This window comes from Cyclopterus lumpus, chromosome 11, assembly GCF_009769545.1.
Source record: "Cyclopterus lumpus isolate fCycLum1 chromosome 11, fCycLum1.pri, whole genome shotgun sequence".
NCBI lineage: Eukaryota > Metazoa > Chordata > Actinopteri > Perciformes > Cyclopteridae > Cyclopterus > Cyclopterus lumpus.
This window is the reverse complement of record NC_046976.1, coordinates 3,985,784-4,003,116: the sequence shown is the minus strand read 5'-3', so window position 1 is coordinate 4,003,116 and position 17,333 is coordinate 3,985,784. Positions and strand designations below refer to the sequence as shown.

At 44.2% G+C, this 17,333-nt stretch overlaps 1 protein-coding gene across 4 annotated transcripts; it reads left to right on the top strand.

The window, feature by feature from the left end:
• Positions 1–62: 62 nt before the first annotated feature.
• Positions 63–15,654, top strand: ago3b (argonaute RISC catalytic component 3b). 4 transcript variants are annotated; one of them, XM_034546019.1, is made up of 20 exons: positions 63–230; positions 415–702; positions 3,793–3,976; positions 4,106–4,226; positions 4,381–4,589; positions 5,041–5,177; positions 5,738–5,872; positions 6,818–6,905; positions 7,005–7,152; positions 7,868–7,987; positions 8,077–8,220; positions 8,808–8,974; positions 9,348–9,532; positions 9,757–9,916; positions 10,116–10,206; positions 10,891–11,085; positions 11,291–11,425; positions 11,629–11,730; positions 12,269–12,468; positions 12,648–15,654. In XM_034546019.1, exons 2-20 carry the CDS (start codon positions 684–686, stop codon positions 12,754–12,756), a joined length of 2,649 nt encoding a protein of 882 aa, XP_034401910.1. In that variant the 5' UTR covers positions 63–230; positions 415–683; the 3' UTR covers positions 12,757–15,654. The 4 variants fall into 4 exon arrangements, with proteins under 4 accessions (XP_034401910.1, XP_034401911.1, XP_034401912.1 ...); XM_034546020.1 differs by having other exon boundaries at positions 63–267; positions 8,077–8,199; XM_034546021.1 differs by having other exon boundaries at positions 63–267; positions 8,841–8,974.
• The last annotated feature ends 1,679 nt before the right edge of the window (positions 15,655–17,333 follow it).

Genomic DNA, 17,333 nt, shown 5'->3' with positions numbered 1-17,333 from the left:
ATATATATGCTTTTATTTTTAAACAATTTCCCGGAAGTCTTGTATTTTATATTCTGGTGAGTTTTACGTCGGCGAGCGTGAGGGCGGTGTAAGTGCAGATTTTAGACCGGTTACGCCGATACCGAGGAGAACGCCGGGGGATAGTGGATTTACGGTGACCGGAGCCCTCGTATCTTTTCACCGGACTGTCACGGTGACCAACCGGGACGACGGATTCAGTCACCGACCGGGTAACGACTCGCCTCGGTCTCGTGTGTCGAGTTGCTCGTGAGTTGCTAGTTTTCGTCGGCTAACTGTTGAAGCTAACTATCGCTGCTAGCTCACCGCTAGCGACTCTGTTCAGTTTCACCAACTCCGTTTCGAAACTGTCACTGACGTTTCCGACGCTGGACGCAATGGTGGTTTTTCTTTCAGATACAACGGGAAGAACTTAAGAGAACGGGAGCGGGGCCATTTCGTGCAACTTCGAGCTGTCAGCTGCGGTACGGCGGGTCGCGGGAGTAGACTTACGGCCGAGGGGACCCCCGAGCGGCCCGGTTCCACATCAGCGACCGAAGCCGGGGAGCAGGGGGGCCGCGTAGCCGGAGGGCGGCGTGTCGGCCAGCAGGGCCGTGCTGAAGTCTGAACCTGCGCAGGGAGAAGTAATCACTGGGGGCCGGGTCATCCGGACAGAGACCTCATGAATGGAAATCGGAACAACAGGTGGGATCCCCGAATAATCGCCATGGTTAATAACTTGGGTTATTTGCAGACAGTGCGAGACACGAGTGAGACCCCCAGGCTAGTATTCGGGGGGTGCAAGTTAACACTTGTGTTTCAAGAAGTTGCCAGGCTTTTGTGAACACTTGTATTCTATATAAACTGCATTCCCATCTCCAGATCCAACAGGCGTAACATAGTGGACTGAGGGGGGTTTACCGGTCAGTTTTGCGCCTCAGTGTGCGCGTGTGTGTGTGTGTGTGTGTGTGAAGGTCCCAAACGTCTCACGTTTTTATCATCTTCCTCTTCATGTCTACGTCATGGGCTGTCAAAGGCAGGTGGTGAACCCATCAGGTGTGCGTGAAGCCTGAAAGAGACAGGCTCACTTTCGTGTGTGTGGCAGGCTTTCACACCAGCTGCTGTCATAGCAACCCTAGTTATTGCATAATGTTCATTTAACCGCTGCATGTGTTAATTACAAGTCAATTGAGTATGGCAGTCGATTTACTTGTATTGCCAAGGGCCACAATTTGAGAGCCACAGCTTGTGCATTATTGATTGTTGTTGGGGTCAGTGGTGGGCTGGGAGTCGGGTTGGGTCTGGTTCACTGAAATGACCCATTTTTCACAGAATGAGCAGTAAAGAACATCGTTTTATCCAAGATACAATAACATACATTTTGAAATTTGAGTGTCAAACTGTAGAAACCATATATATATATATATATATATATATATATATATATATATATACATACACACACACACACACATACATACATACATACATACATACATACATACATACATACATGTATTACTGATTTGTTTCTGTAGCTCATGGCAGTTGAGAAGCCGGAAGCTTAAAATGTTTTGGTTTTTTTTGTTTGTTTTTTTCAGAACGTCCGCACTTCACAAGTTTATTTAAAACTTGTAAATTGTAAATGTAAATTACATACAAGTTAAGTTTTACACGTTGTTAGTCTTCAGTATTCAAAGAAAAATACATCATTTATTAATCCCAGAGGGGGAAATTAAATGTCTTTACTCTGAGTCCGTGTGTAATTTGTAAAAAGTAACATTCACAAAAACAATGTACACGTCCTCTCTGTGATGCAGTACAATATCTGTTTCATAACTAGTTGTTGGGTAAAGGGTTTCTCTTTGGTTTAGTGCAATTTTAAGCACATTTTGATGATAACGCTATAATATTGCGGGCAATCTGAATTATTTTGGGCAGGATAATCGGGACATAACATTTCCATATCGTCCTATATGTAGTTTGGCTTCTCGCTCAAGGGCACCTCAGCCCTAGAGGCAAAACTGGCACCTCTCCAGCTATCAGTCCACACACCGTACTTGAATCGGGGACCCTGTGGTTCCCCAGACAAGTCCCCAAGGACCGCTGCCCCCAATTAGAGTAGCGACATTCGGACTGTAAGACGGTTCATCAGTGAAGAACTCTCCTAAAGTGTGTGGGTTGGTTGAATGTCATCTCTTTGTGGTCTGCTACTGGATGTGCGGTGTATATATATTTTTAGAGGTCATTTATATCTGCATTGTTGCTCATTCTACAGTGAACTTCATTAATGGTGCAGTAGCTGCTTATCTGTCTGTAGATATTTGTGGATGTTTTCCATAATTCAACATAGAAATTGAAGGTGTAATTCCTATTGTCACTTTTTGGCTTACCTTTTCTTTTCTTTTTTGCATAAAAGAAAATGTTCTTCTGAGCAAGGTGAGCACTTTCGATTATAAGCTTATTTAGTCAGGCGTATTGGTTAAAACATAGATCTCCAGTGAAGTAACAGGATCTTCATCATTTCTGAAATGTTAAAAACAGGTCCGGTAAATAGAAGAAACACTGAAAACAACCAATAGTGCATCACATAATGAAGTAACCAAGAAAACAGCTATCAAAATGACATCACAATAATCAACAAATACTGAACATACAAATACAGTCAAATATAGTTTCAAAGAAAATTATAACAGTTTTTGTCACTTGAGCTCCAAGGTGAAAGAGACAAATCTGTGTGCACCTGTTTCTCCCCTCTTGCTGTGCCTATAGTTGCCATGGAGAAACTGTAGCAACATGGGCATCATCGCCATGGCAACGGCATAGGGGAAGAGGCGGCCTGGGGACGTATCAGCAGGAAGAGCACTCTGTTGCTGGCTGTTACGGCAATTTCAGGGTCAGCCCTCGACACTGACGGCAGCTTTTATATGTTCAACCCACAGCTGCTCTGTCGCCCTCATCTTGGCCACTTTCATTGTTAATGCTCTTTTTCAACCGGTCAGTTTTTAAAGTTTTCTTCTATTCTAAACAAAGCGCACCTCTTGGCATCAGAACAGCTGGAGGTCTGTGTGCAGACTTATTGTCATATAGGTCATTGTGTGCATGTGTGTGGGTCTCTGACTCGCATGTATGGAAATTGTGTGGTTGTGTGATTTGCTCTGAGTACTTTCCAGTTTGGCATTTCTGAAAATTGGTGTCAGATTGGCGTGGCGTGGTGTGTCACCGGCCCACGTCTCCTTCCGTCTGGCAAAGGCCACGTCAGTCAGGAGAAGCCTGTGACCGCTGAGCGGGTGTTTATTTAAAATGTCAACTAACTCCGTAACCTTTTTCTATATGGTCTACACAGCGTCGGCCCTTTTGTTTCGGTTTTGTCAGTTTGACATGAGTCAATGTTTATCGTCTCTGACCATCTTTTGTGCCAGCACCCACCATCTGCTCCTTCCACCTTATTAACCACTTCCTTCCTCTCTCAGCTCCTTTGAGAGGGTAGAAGATATTAATGTTAACTGGTTTAGGTTCTATTATAGGGCTACGTTGAATGTTGGGACTCTGATGGTCCCGAATTTACATAAATGCCAAGCCTGGATGCGGTTGATATGAATTCCGTGCACAGTGTCCTAACTACGTCCAACAGACGTGGCGCCACGTTGGCGTTCACCTTTAGTCCGAACACTATGCTTTTGAATTATCAAGATAGTTCCTGTAATATACAAGCATATTTAAATTATCATTACAACAATATACATCATTTATGTGTGGTGTTATTTTATTTATTTTTGGTATTTGCTGTTGTAGGAGACGTTGGAGCAGCCGCTGAACCCCAAGTCCTTTTCTCGTTGCCAAAGCGGCCTTGCTATGGCACCCTTGGGAAGCCCATCAAGCTTCTGGCCAACTGCTTCCAGGTGGAAATACCCAAGATCGATGTCTATCTGTATGAGGTGGACATCAAGCCTGATAAATGTCCTCGCCGGGTCAACAGGTAACCAGACAGAGCTGGAGACCAGTTGGAATGTCAATCTATCAGAGTTGATACTTCTTAAAAACACAAAGGAATCACACTATTTTTATATGGGCCTAGATTCATGCTGCATGTTGACTGGTTTTTCAGAGAGGTGGTGGACTCCATGGTCCAGCATTTCAAGGTGACCATCTTTGGCGACTGTCTGCCAGTTTACGATGGGAAGAGAAGCCTCTACACTGCTAGCCCACTTCCTGTCGCCACTGGTGGGGTAAGACATGACATCAGATGTTTGTAGAATGGTGTTTTGTGTTGTCTTGGCCAACAAAAGAATACAGTTCAGCTTGAGACATCCTGAAAATTGGCTCATAGGCTGGAGCCTCTTTTTTTTTTATTGATCCTAAATCTTCGTTTTTCCTTTTCAGGTCGATCTTGATGTCACCCTGCCAGGTGACGGTGGGAAGGACCGCCCCTTTAAAGTCACCATCAGGTTTGTGTCATTGGTCAGCTGGCACATGCTGCACGAAGTCTTGACGGGACGCGCCGTGGCTGAGCCGGTGGACCTGGAGAAACCCATCAGCACCAACCCCGTTCACGCCGTGGACGTGGTTCTTCGACACCTGCCCTCCATGAAGTGAGTTTTCTCCCTTGAAAGATTTGTTTGTAGGTTCCTTTTCTTAGGAATGTTTCCAAAGAATATTAAAGAAATTCAGACCTCATACTAAAATTCCTCCAATCATATCTTATTGAATTGAATCCTAGAGTTGCCGTATAGCTTCCTTTAATTAGTTACAACAACTACAACTTTGTCCCATGTTTTAACGAGTAGTTTGGAGATGTATTTTTATCATATTAGTTGGCCCAAGTGGGATTTAAATACAACACTGAGAGAAAAGATTAAAAGCATCTTTCATGTAATCTACCTCAAGTTGCCATTTGGTAAATCCATTAATTGAAATAGTTTTCAGTAACATAAACAATCCTAAAACCTCGGGCTTGTGTTATGCTACACTCAAATCCCAGGTTGACTTTTATCCTGGTACTAACCGGTGTGTCACCGTTGTGACCCTGTCTGTCCTCGCCAGGTACACGCCTGTCGGACGATCCTTCTTCTCGTCCCCAGAGGGCTACGACCACCCGCTAGGTGGAGGGAGAGAGGTTTGGTTTGGATTCCATCAGTCAGTGCGGCCAGCTATGTGGAAAATGATGCTCAATATCGATGGTGAGCATTTATGTGGATGTCTGTAAAGTAAATGTGAAGCTACAGCCAGCAGCTGGTAAGCTTAGTTTAGAAAACTGGAAACCGGGGGAAGCGGCTAACCTGCTTCTGTCCAAAGGAAACATACCTATGAGCCCCTTTTTAAATTCTGTAGTTAACACAATATATATTGTTCCTTTTTTAATCCGTACAAAAACTAAAGGTTGTAAACAACACCTTGTGGGGGTATGTGCTGGACCATTATACTCTTCTCTACCATCAGCTAGCGGAGACTCCAGAAAATTACTTTACCAGGCTGAGAAATAGTCCAGCACATAACCATCTTAAAACCCAAACCGCATTTTAATCAGAACTTTAGATTTTTTTTCTTGGACAGAGCCAGGCTAGCTTTTTCCAGTTGTTATGCTAAGTGAATTTTCTGCTGGCTGCAGCTTCAAATGAGGTGATAAGTAGATCAATACCATTAAGCCCCAAAGAGTAATCTGTGCGCCTCATGACTCGACATAAACCCCCAAAAAGCTATTGCCATAGTGACCGTTTTATCTCCTCCCATGTCTTTTCAGTGTCAGCCACAGCTTTTTACAAAGCCCAGCCAGTCATCCAGTTCATGTGTGAGGTCCTGGACATTCACAACATTGACGAGCAGCCCCGCCCTCTCACTGACTCTCACAGGGTCAAGTTCACCAAAGAGATCAAAGGTATGTCGCCAAGCAAAGGCAGCTTGTGTTGCCTTGCCCTATTTGGCTTTTTGTGTCGTCGTTTGGGAAGCTACTGTTCTGATGTACTTGCGAACAGAGAGAAACATGAATGCGATATCTCAGGAACACCTGGAGGGGATTCCTTCCAACGTGTCGTATGTACTGTAACGTGCAATCAACCCACAATCGATTGACGGATTGGTTTCAGAGCATACTAGTAGTATAATTAAAAGGTATACCGTGGCCCTGCCGTCCGGGGGATGTATTCACAAACATTCTGAGAGACCTCCTAGCTTAGCCTGGAAATCTCCAGAAAGGAGTCCGAGCTTGGGAATGATTTAGGAGCATTCCTGAGCAAGGAAGGGACAGGTGAGGAGGTGTGGTTGACCACATGACATTTTTTTAAAGAAGTGAGATTGGTTGAACCCAAATATCTTAGTGTTGGGATTACTTTAATTTCTGGCATTGTTGGGTTGGAGGAGTGAGCGCATCTCTAACAAGATCAGTCCACAAACATCATCCCTGGACGGTCTCATCTGTAGTCGTTTGGGGAATATTTCTCCTTCTGTCTTTCCATCATTTTCTCCTCTGCTTAAGAAACTCCTCTTAAAAGTCCTCTTCCCACAGTTCTTTGCCTTAGCAACTCTCTTCAGGGCTAAAGATGCTTAGTGAGTAACGTTTAGCTTCACCAGGATCTAGCTTTTTACGGTACCTCTTAGAAAACTGTCTTCATTGACTTCATTTTAAGAAATATGCAAGAGAAACTGGTTGTACTAGGAAGCGTCATGAATTGTATCTATTCTTTGTATGTTTTGACAGTTTATTTGTTGCTTAAAGCTGAATCTTAGTGAAGCAGGCATTTTAAGCCTGTTCATTTGTTCCACTCTATAAATAGAAGCTGCAGTCACTTAAATGTTGCTGATGCTTATTCCACCATCTTCACAGGTCTTAAAGTGGAAGTGACACACTGTGGAACCATGCGTAGGAAGTACAGAGTCTGCAATGTAACACGACGCCCTGCCAGCCTCCAGACGTATGTTTCTACATCGCACCCCGCTAACCGCTAACTCTGAATCAAAGCTGTCCCTGGCTTGCATTAACAGGAGATTCTTTGTTGCCTTCAAATCCACAGATTTCCGTTGCAGCTTGAGAGCGGTCAGACAGTTGAGCGTACCGTGGCGCAGTACTTCAGAGAGAAGTACAGCCTGCAGCTAAAGTACCCTCACCTGCCTTGTCTGCAGGTGGGCCAGGAACAGAAACACACCTACCTGCCCCTGGAGGTAAGGACCTATGGGGACTGTATGCTGCCACATGCTGGTCAAGCTTTTTGACAACATTTTTACTCTGAGATTTATTAAATCTTTTTTATTAAATCTTTCTTTCAAAGCTCATTTATACTTTTACTCATGAACCAGTGAAATAAAAAATACAATCGGTACCATGAATAATAAATCCCATTTTATACCCAACATATTGATAGTGTTGAGTGAAGGTTAGCCTGGTTTCTGGCCTTTTCAACAGGGTGTGCATGAGCGTTTTCACGCACAGTTGGCAGTAAGGTTGTAGCTGTGAAGGTAGCAGTGCTGTGTCTGTACAAGTGCCCCCCTGTCTGTCTTGCCACCTGTTGATTAAACTGAAAGTTAATTGATGCCCGGCTCACTTAAGGAGGGTTTATCTTTTAAGGTGGACCAGCTATGCTCATAGTGACAAATAATGTCAGGTCTGGGTTGGGCCTCTCATTGGACAAGTGTAACAAGTACCGCAGCATTTTTCTTGATTAAAAAAAATAAAAATGTGTTGCGTTTTTAAGGCTGTAATAATACACACACACACAAACAGACCAGCTAAATGTCAGGCGACCAATGAAATCCTTTCGTCGCACAATCCAGATTTCTGGTCACAAGTGCGACCACAACATGTGGTAATTCAGTCTGATTATCAGGCTGGATTAAAATATGAATGAACCTGGACTGATGTTTTTTTTAAATGATTTAGGTGTGCAACATTGTACCTGGACAGCGCTGCATCAAAAAACTAACGGACAACCAGACATCGACCATGATCAAAGCAACAGCCCGCTCTGCCCCAGACAGACAGGAGGAGATCAGCAGACTGGTGACTAGATGAGACAAAATGACACAAAGCTTGCTTTCTTTCGCTTTTTTTTCCTGTTTTTAAATAAAGATAATTTTCTCTCTGCAAAGGTGAGGAGTGCAAATTACGAGGCCGACCCGTTCGTCCAGGAGTTTCAGTTCCGCGTGCGAGATGAGATGGCTCAGGTGACGGGCCGCGTCCTGCCGGCGCCCATGCTGCAATATGGCGGCAGGGTGAGCTCTGAACCCTTTATGGTACTTTCCCTTTTATATTACTCTTTATTTGCATGCGTGTTGTTCTCTGTGTGCGTTCGAGACTGTAGGCTTTCCGCCCCCAGTTTTAATTTGTATTTACAACCCTGACTCATTTGATGGCTCTGAATTTCAGTGCCAAAACCAAAAAGTCAGTCCTTTTATTAGTGATCAGTACGAGCAACATTTAAAACGAGCCACACTCTGGGGAAACCCTGTGACAACAGTCTATAGTTTTATGTTTCTCACATTTGATTTGCTCACATTGTAAACCAGAGTTATCTCTGATTGCATCTTACACGTCTTAATCAGTTTTGAATTGGCTATTTTTCGTTTTACACATGCATGCTTTTGTAAAGAGACCACATATAGAAGCTGTTTTTATTCATTAGTCGTCTCTGTTTTGCATGTCTGCCATACAATTAATGCATGAGCCAATGAGAAGCCATGATCAGTCAATGTCAGAGCCTATTGATCACGCAGTAGAACTTGAACTTGAGATCCCACTGGCTGCCTGAATCCTTTTTGACTCTTTGAATCCATACGTTGTCTGTGTCCTTTTGTACTGTTTGTGTCCGTGTGACTGCCAGTCCCAGCAGATCAACCCTGCACTGTCGTTGCAGAACCGCACGGTGGCCACGCCCAGCCACGGCGTGTGGGACATGAGGGGGAAGCAGTTTCACACCGGAGTGGAGATCAAGATGTGGGCCATCGCCTGCTTTGCCACCCAGAGGCAGTGCCGAGAAGAGATCCTGAAGTGAGTTCACAGAAATGACCGTTATCGCTTAGTTCAGTTTAGTTGGAGTGAAAAAAATACAAAAAAAACATGATGATGCAAGTATTTACAAATGAAAACATAACATTTAAAGTAAACAGTCAAATGTATTTAGATAAATAGAGCATGGCCTTTTTTTTGAGAATTAAAAAGTTAAATTTATACTGATTTAGAGTACTTTTGAAGGGTATTTCAGTTGCCGATTCTTTTTTTTCTTTTAATAATGACATTAGTTACTGAAGTGACAAGTGAATTGTCAGACTTTACATCCATGGATCGAATTAAACCAATACTCTACTGGTAGTGACATTTAAAAACAACATTTTCATGGATGGTAATTTGTCATCACGCTCAGGAGTTTCACTGACCAGCTGCGCAAAATCTCAAAGGACGCTGGGATGCCAATCCAAGGCCAGCCATGTTTCTGTAAATACGCCCAGGGAGCCGACAGCGTGGAGCCCATGTTCAGACACCTGAAGAACACCTACGCTGGGCTACAGCTCATCATCGTAATCCTGCCTGGGAAAACGCCTGTCTATGGTGAGAGGAATAACCAATAAACCAACAGCACAACGATGGTAACAAAAGTGAATCATGTGGGGGTGTATCGAATCAGAGCTGACCTCGAGGCTACTGCTACGCATTATAGCTACAAGCTCAAAGTAGGCTCACTTCAGTGCTATGACCTTTTGTGAGGCGTTCATGTCCATACAGTAAGCGGTGGTTGCAGAGTAAAAGGAATATCCCATTTCTTTGACCCACAGCTGAGGTGAAGCGAGTAGGCGACACCCTCCTTGGCATGGCAACCCAGTGTGTGCAGGTGAAGAACGTGGTGAAGACGTCCCCTCAGACCCTCTCCAACCTCTGCCTCAAGATCAACGTCAAGCTGGGAGGCATCAACAACATCTTGGTTCCACACCAGCGGTAAATATTAACAGATCAAATAAAGATAAACCAGGGTTTTTCATTTTTTTCTTTGTTCTTTGTACAAGATATTTTGCTTCACATTGACAGTAATCTTGTTCTCTTTGCTCACTGCCTGTCTGTTGGTTGTTAAAAAGACCGTGTTGCAACATGACGGATCGATCGTGAGATAATTCCGTGCCTCTTTTCATCCATCCAGACCATCTGTGTTCCAGCAGCCTGTCATCTTCCTCGGGGCGGATGTCACTCATCCTCCAGCAGGAGACGGGAAAAAGCCATCTATTGCAGCGGTGAGACTTCACTTCAGGGGGGAAAAAAAACACAAATGGCCAACAATCTTTTATTTTGTCTTCACTTGCACTGCTCGTATCAGCTTGTGTCTACTACCCAAAAAATGCACTTTCTCGCCCTTAAAAAATGTTGGACCTTTAGTAACAATGTTGGTGTTCATGTTGATTTGACTCTTTGCACAACTGTTAATTCAGTACAAAGCTACATCTGTAAAGGCCTGGCTGTGGCCTTTTTACAACAAAGCACAGAACAGTGTTCCCTGTACATTTGTAGGTCCTAGTTTGAATGTTTATAACGAGGGAAGCTACAAGAACCAACACTTTGGAACCAAGTAGTTGCTGAAATTCCCCCCCCCCTCCGACAATGCTCCATGTGAACAGTTGAAATCAGCTGGAGGAGAGCTAGTTAACGTTAGCTGTTAGCATCGGTTGGCATCACAGTCCTAACATTAAAATATTAAGTTTGATTTAGTTTCCTTATGGTGTGTTCAAGCTCCATTCAGAACAAATTAGTTTTAGATAAGGTCTTCTAATGTGATCTTGTAAAATGTACAGGTCTCATACCGTGGGTTTTGAATGGGGCATTGAGAAGCACAGGGAAATCATTTCTCAACTGCTCTTCCGTTGCAATAGTTTTGCATGTATTTTAGTTTTTGACCCGTCTGACTGACCGTGCCTCTACAGGTGGTGGGCAGCATGGACGCCCACCCCAGCAGGTACTGTGCTACGGTGCGGGTCCAGAGGCCGAGACAGGAGGTCATCCAGGACTTGGCCTCCATGGTGCGAGAGCTCTTGATCCAGTTCTACAAATCGACCCGCTACAAGCCAACCAGGATCATCTTCTACAGGGACGGCGTCTCGGAGGGACAGTTCAGACAGGTTTCTTTTTCTTTTCTTTTTTTCTGCTGAAATTGTACATGTTTTGTTTCCTTATATGGAATGAACACAAGATCTTAAGTTCTTGACTCGTTGCATGTTGTCTTCTGTCTAATTCTTACTCTCAATCTACCCTGGCAACATATTCACAAAACCACATCATTGCCTGTTTATTTACTTATAATGTCTAACGGTGTTTTCCGTGTAGGTGCTGTACTATGAGCTGCTGGCCATCAGGGAGGCGTGCATCAGTCTAGAGAAGGAATACCAGCCGGGGATTACTTACATTGTTGTACAGAAACGCCATCACACGCGTCTCTTCTGTGCAGATCGCAACGAGCGGGTGAGGAACACCGAGGAGTGACACTATCAGTGTAAAATATTATGGCTGCCCACTATCTTCGTCTGTTTGATTGAGTTGATCATTTTGGGTCGAAGGTTAACTATCAAAAGGGGTGATTAAAGAGGGATCTGGTATCATAAAAAGTGTTTTTTTTCAGGCAGTTTGACGTCTCCCTTAAATCGGTTTGTTAAATCATGTCTCAGGTTGGACGAAGTGGAAACATTCCTGCCGGCACCACAGTGGACACAGACATCACCCACCCCTACGAGTTTGACTTTTACCTCTGCAGTCACGCTGGAATCCAGGTACGCTATTCCTTCCTGTGTTTACAGTACCGCTACCGTTGTCTGACGTCCGGAAGGAGTTGCCAGCTGACGTGGTTTGGCCATCTGATCTGGACTCCTCCCTTTAGAGGTTGACTGGGCACGTCCCACTCATAAGAGTCTCCGGGGTTAGACCCAGAAGGCGCTGTAGGGATGATGCATCTCGTCTGGCCTTGGAGCGCTTCAGGGAACCCCAGGAAGAACTGGAAACCGATGGATGAATAAATGGGATCTCAAAGTGTAATTCTGGGACAGAGATATTCTAAGTATAGACTACATTTAAAAACTGATATTGATTATTTATTTTAGGTTCTGCTGCTGCCCCCATCCACAGCAGTACATTGCTTTGTTTCCATGTCGGTACTTCAGTCTGTTTCTCCAAACGAAGCTCTGACTATGGATCTGTTTTTAATACAAACCCAATTAAAAACATCCAAACTATTACTTTAAATACCTTTTTGAAGCTACACTGACACGTTCTTTAAAATGACTAATTATTTGCTGTATGTTATACCTCCAGGGTACGAGCCGGCCCTCCCACTACCACGTTCTGTGGGACGACAACTGTTTCACCGGCGACGAGTTCCAGCTCCTCACCTACCAGCTGTGCCACACCTACGTCCGATGCACGCGCTCCGTCTCCATCCCAGCACCGGCCTACTACGCCCACCTGGTGGCCTTCCGCGCCCGCTACCACCTGGTTGACAAAGAGCACGACAGGTGGGGAGAACCCCTCTTTTTTTCTTCTGTGAAGTCAGATTTATTTGATACATTCTCCAAGAGGGATTCATTACTTTTTCAGTGCTGACCCTATTAAGTGGAAATAATGTAGTTATAATAATGTTTTTGTTTTTCTATGTTACTCACCGTTCCTTCCTTCCATCATTTCCCCCTGGCAGTGCGGAGGGCAGCCATGTTTCAGGCCAGAGTAACGGCAGGGACCCCCAGGCGCTGGCCAAGGCTGTTCAGATCCACCACGACACACTGACGACCATGTATTTTGCCTGAACGTCCCCCCCCTCGACTTCCCTCCATCTGTCCCAGCCAGTCTTGGTGTCTGACTCCCACCAGCCGCATCGACTCATCGGGCAGAGTGACCCCGCCCGCTCCCCCTTCCCCTCCCTCCTTGTGCCGGTGCAGCTTTTCGTCCGATGAGGACGGCTGCGACCGCAGGCTGCGTCGGGGTGCAGTAAGCCAGAGAGGAGTTACAGCCACATTATGCAATTTGAAACCAGCCAGTTGTTTTGCATCTCTCTGTCACCTTTACCTCCTCTGCTGTATTTACACAATGGATTCTGTTTTACTTTTTAAAGCTCACAAGTCACATCCCTGCTTTCCCGTTTTGACAGCAGCTCAAAAGTTGTTCTTTTCGCCTTGTGTTTAAAAAAAAAAGAAAAAAAAAAGAAAAGGCGAATACAAAAACTGAAGATTTTTGGTGCGTGGTTGGAAGCAGAACCAGTGAGGACCGGAGCCGCTCCATAGCCTCACGTTGAGCCGATTGTTGCCGATTCATATTGTAGACGGTTTTATATGTTTTGTTTGTGACTTTTCAGCTTTTCTAGATACTGTCTGTGTTCTCTCTCTCTCTCTCTCTCTCTCTCTCATGAATGTGCTGCTGCCACGGCAACAGAACGCTCGTAAACTAAAGCTTGACCCATTTTATTGTTTTGATTCCCCTCCAAACGACAGGCGGCCTCAGCGGTTGCTCTCCTGTCTCCCTTTAAGCCAGTGGTTCCTCTGTCATTCAGCCAGACCGCAAGACGCACAGCACTGAATTACATTTTTTAAAATGTAATTACATTTTTTTAAGACAAAGCCACGTACAGCCATCGATGAAGCATTGTACATCGCATGATGCCTTACTGCGAGGCGAGCTGCATGAAGACGACTGTTTGAATACAATGCCATGGCGGCGGAACAGACCGCTTTAGACTTCCCTCTCGTAGTTCACTTTGTGTTGTACCAAACCGTGTGCATTTTACTCTTCTTGCTATTTATGAATCGTCTTTTCTTTCTAACTTAAATCGACATCCGGCAATAGAGCAGAGCGGTTGGTGTCTTCTCACGACCACAAGCCTTTTGACTTCTCACCAGTTACTTTACAGTTTTAGACCGTGGAGAAACTCCGTCGGTGCAATGCGGCGTTGGCGCAGAGCGAGCAGGTCCAGTGGGGAGCGTGGGTACAACTTAGTTTTGTTATGAGTGAGCTTTGGCAAGTGGCTGTAAACTTGGCGTTCAGAGACGTACGTGTGCGGCTGCTCGACGCGCTCGTGGACGAGCGGGAGCGACCGCAGACGCGAAGGATCGGCCGTGAGGTCTGGTGGCGTTCGGAGATTAAACAAAGTGCCTGATTCGGTTAAGAGTGTGAGCGGTCTGTCGGATGGAAAGCTTTGTTGGGTCGCCTCTGTTCCAACACTTAGCGAACGCCCTCCCCCCAGTCATATATTGCAATCTGATACTTTGGTTCTGCCATACAGTTTACTTTTATGGTGCATATGTTGGTTTTATTTGTTGACGCGTAGTTTAATGTAGACATTTCTGACTGTCAACAAGAACTTTACAAACGTTAAGGGAGACGTTATTGCAGGACGGTTGTGTTGGACTATTGGATTGTCTTCACTTGGTGCACGGAAACAGGACTCACTGCCAGTCAAAGACTTTCATGTTCACATTCATCTCCTACGGTGGCTTTGCTGCGTTTGTCCTCAGAGGAAGTCTGGGCATCAGTTTCAGTTCTTTCACAGTTCTGAGTGGTAGCTGCAACTAATTGCTTGTTTTCACCATCAATGAATGGTTTTGTCTAAAAGTATCAGAAATGTCTGTTCTGGTTCCCCACATGGAGATGTCAAAAACTCCAAAGGTACACAGCTTACTGTCATATATGACAAAGAAAAAGCTCAAAGTTCTCAAAATGTTGAGCTTTTTTTGCTTGAAAAAACTAATTATGAATTTTTAATCGAAATGGTCTCAATTATTTTCCTTTCCATGAATTCCTCAGCGACTCACTGCTGCCCTCGTTCTGAGAAATAGTCCTCTACTTTGCAGAAAAGTAGAGGAAACTGATTTTTCTGCTACTTTTGGACACACTGGTTGCTAATCCATCCCACATATCACTTAAATGGAAACACCAACATTATGAAGTATATCTATAATTTTCACGCCTTTTTTTTAATTTGCCATTATTGCAATAACCGCCGCGGTTGTTCAATGCCCAGCTGTTGAAATGTGGTAAGTCACGGCCTCGCAGTAGAGTTTACAGGCGAAGCCTCAAGGTTTCATCACTTGGACCAAACCAACGTGCCTGGTCAGGGGGGTGGGGGGTGGGTGGAGGACTTGGGGGCGGGGCCTTACAGCATCGAGCTGATCTGCTCTGTACTGCTAACTGTGCAAGCCACGTGTCAACACAACCAAACTTGAGCTGCTATAAGAAAACACACATTTATTTAATGTTTCATCAGATGCATATAGGCTATATATTAATACAGAGAGATTAAGAGAATAATGGTATTTTACTGCACTTAAAGAGTAGTTTTTATGGTTAGACAGAGACAGGATTCTTGTTCGAAGTCGCCCACGGTTTAAAACATTTTAATTCTGAGGATATATCCGAGCAGTTTGTCTCCCTCTGTTTGTTGTCATGTTGCATCCGATTCTTAATGTCAGACATTACCAGCATTTTATTTCACTTGAAGAGGATTAGTCGTGAATTGTCTAACATTGTTGGCTAATGCTCTGCTTGTTTTTTTTAAAGTCTATCTGGAGCCTTAGTCCCCTTTTCTTTTCTTTTACGGCCCATGAAGCCACGTACAGTAAATCCACCTGTAGAGCCGCTTGGCTGACGGAGCTGGACATCAGATGCCGTTTGTCCTCATGAAATAAAAAGCATTTTTAAGTCTGATAAATAAATATTGAGATATATTTATATGTAGATGTATTAATGTAATGCACACACCACTTATTTTTTTCTAACAAAGTCCTATTTGAAACGGAAGCTGTGTGGAAATATGGCCGTTTAATAATTGTGGTGGTCTGTGATTTGATGATGCAATAGGTTTACGTGTGTGAAAAGCAAAGCTGATGTGTATTTTGCGCCGTCGACCTGCTTTGGGGGGGAATGACCCGCCGACCCTCCTCTGTGAAGACGACCTGTGATGACCTCCCTCTGCTGTTATTTTATCATCTCAAAAGCTCATCAAAGAAGTGAACTTTGAATTTGATCAATTTCTCAATGCACTTGCTAAGCAAAGCCTTTTTTTTCTTCTTTGTATTCTTCTCTTGTATTCATGAGAGGCGGAGGAGGGTTGAAAGTTCATCCTCGGACCGATTTTATCCGTAAGCGGACTGTGCCTTTCCTGATGGTGCTGAAGAAAAAAAGTAAAGTGTACTAAGTAAATCAAAGAAATCCTAACTTTCAGAAAAGGGCCCACAGGCCCGAGTCTACATTGACGAGTATATATTGATACATGACAATACTGTAAGGCGTGATTGTGTGCATATATGTATTTGTTTTGTGTGTGTGTGTGTGTGTGTGTGTGTGTGTGGCTACCTCTGACATTTGCCAAGAACACAAAATATGCAGAACTGATCAGTGTGGAGCTGACCGGACCAAAAGGCCTGTGGGGTGGGGTTAGTGGACGGGCACTCAAAGCACAACCGAGAACTAACATTCGTAACGGATACAGTAAAGATGGGGGAACACTCACGACTCTGTAGGTAACGAGTAGCTCAGTTTAGACGTATTGTAGCAGTATTTATTTATCTTTTATTTCTGTCGAGACACGACTCCTCCAAACCCGTTCTTCTCTTTTTGATTTCAGTGTTCATTCTTGAATGGACGGCAATAATGAGGCAATCCTAAAGATTTCTGTGCAACCAGTTTTGCCTTCCCTCAGTGTATGCACGTCTCTACTAGCCCCCCCCCACTTGTTTTTATTTGTATGTTCCTCCTTTATCTTTATTTAGACGTTTACAGACCCGCGATAGCTCTTCGGTTGAGTTGTTACTCGAGTGCCCGTTTCCCACGTTGAGGGATTCCCCACAACAATAATTCTGTGCTTGGCTCCATATCATACACAAAGAAAACGGTGTTTGGGTTTCACAGTATATTAATGTGCTTTTTCTTCTTTTTCTTTGCCTGATTATTAAATGTTGTCACATTTAGAAGTAAAACTGTCCGTCAAGACTTTTTTTTTCTTTTCTTTTTTGGGGGTCTTAACTCATCTGATCCTGGTCCTAAGTTGAGCCGTTGTCATATTTAATTTTTTTTTGGAATAAATACTCTATGTATGAAACGTGTGTTTTTTTTTGTTTTTGATATTTAGCCGACATCAGCAGCTCACGGATTGTCACGGCGTACTGGCTGCACTTTGAATTTAAAGTTACATTTTCAAAAATCCATATTGTTCCATCTGACCTGTGCTGCTACTTATCAATCTAGTTTTGGTGAAAGAACGATTTAGTTCCTACACAAAACTCCTCCCAACGAGGCGCGTGCACTACTAGCACCACATGCCGAGGGCCAGGTCGTACAGTCCCACTGGAAAGAAGGCCGATAGCGCTCTCACCCCAAAACAACCCTGGTGGAT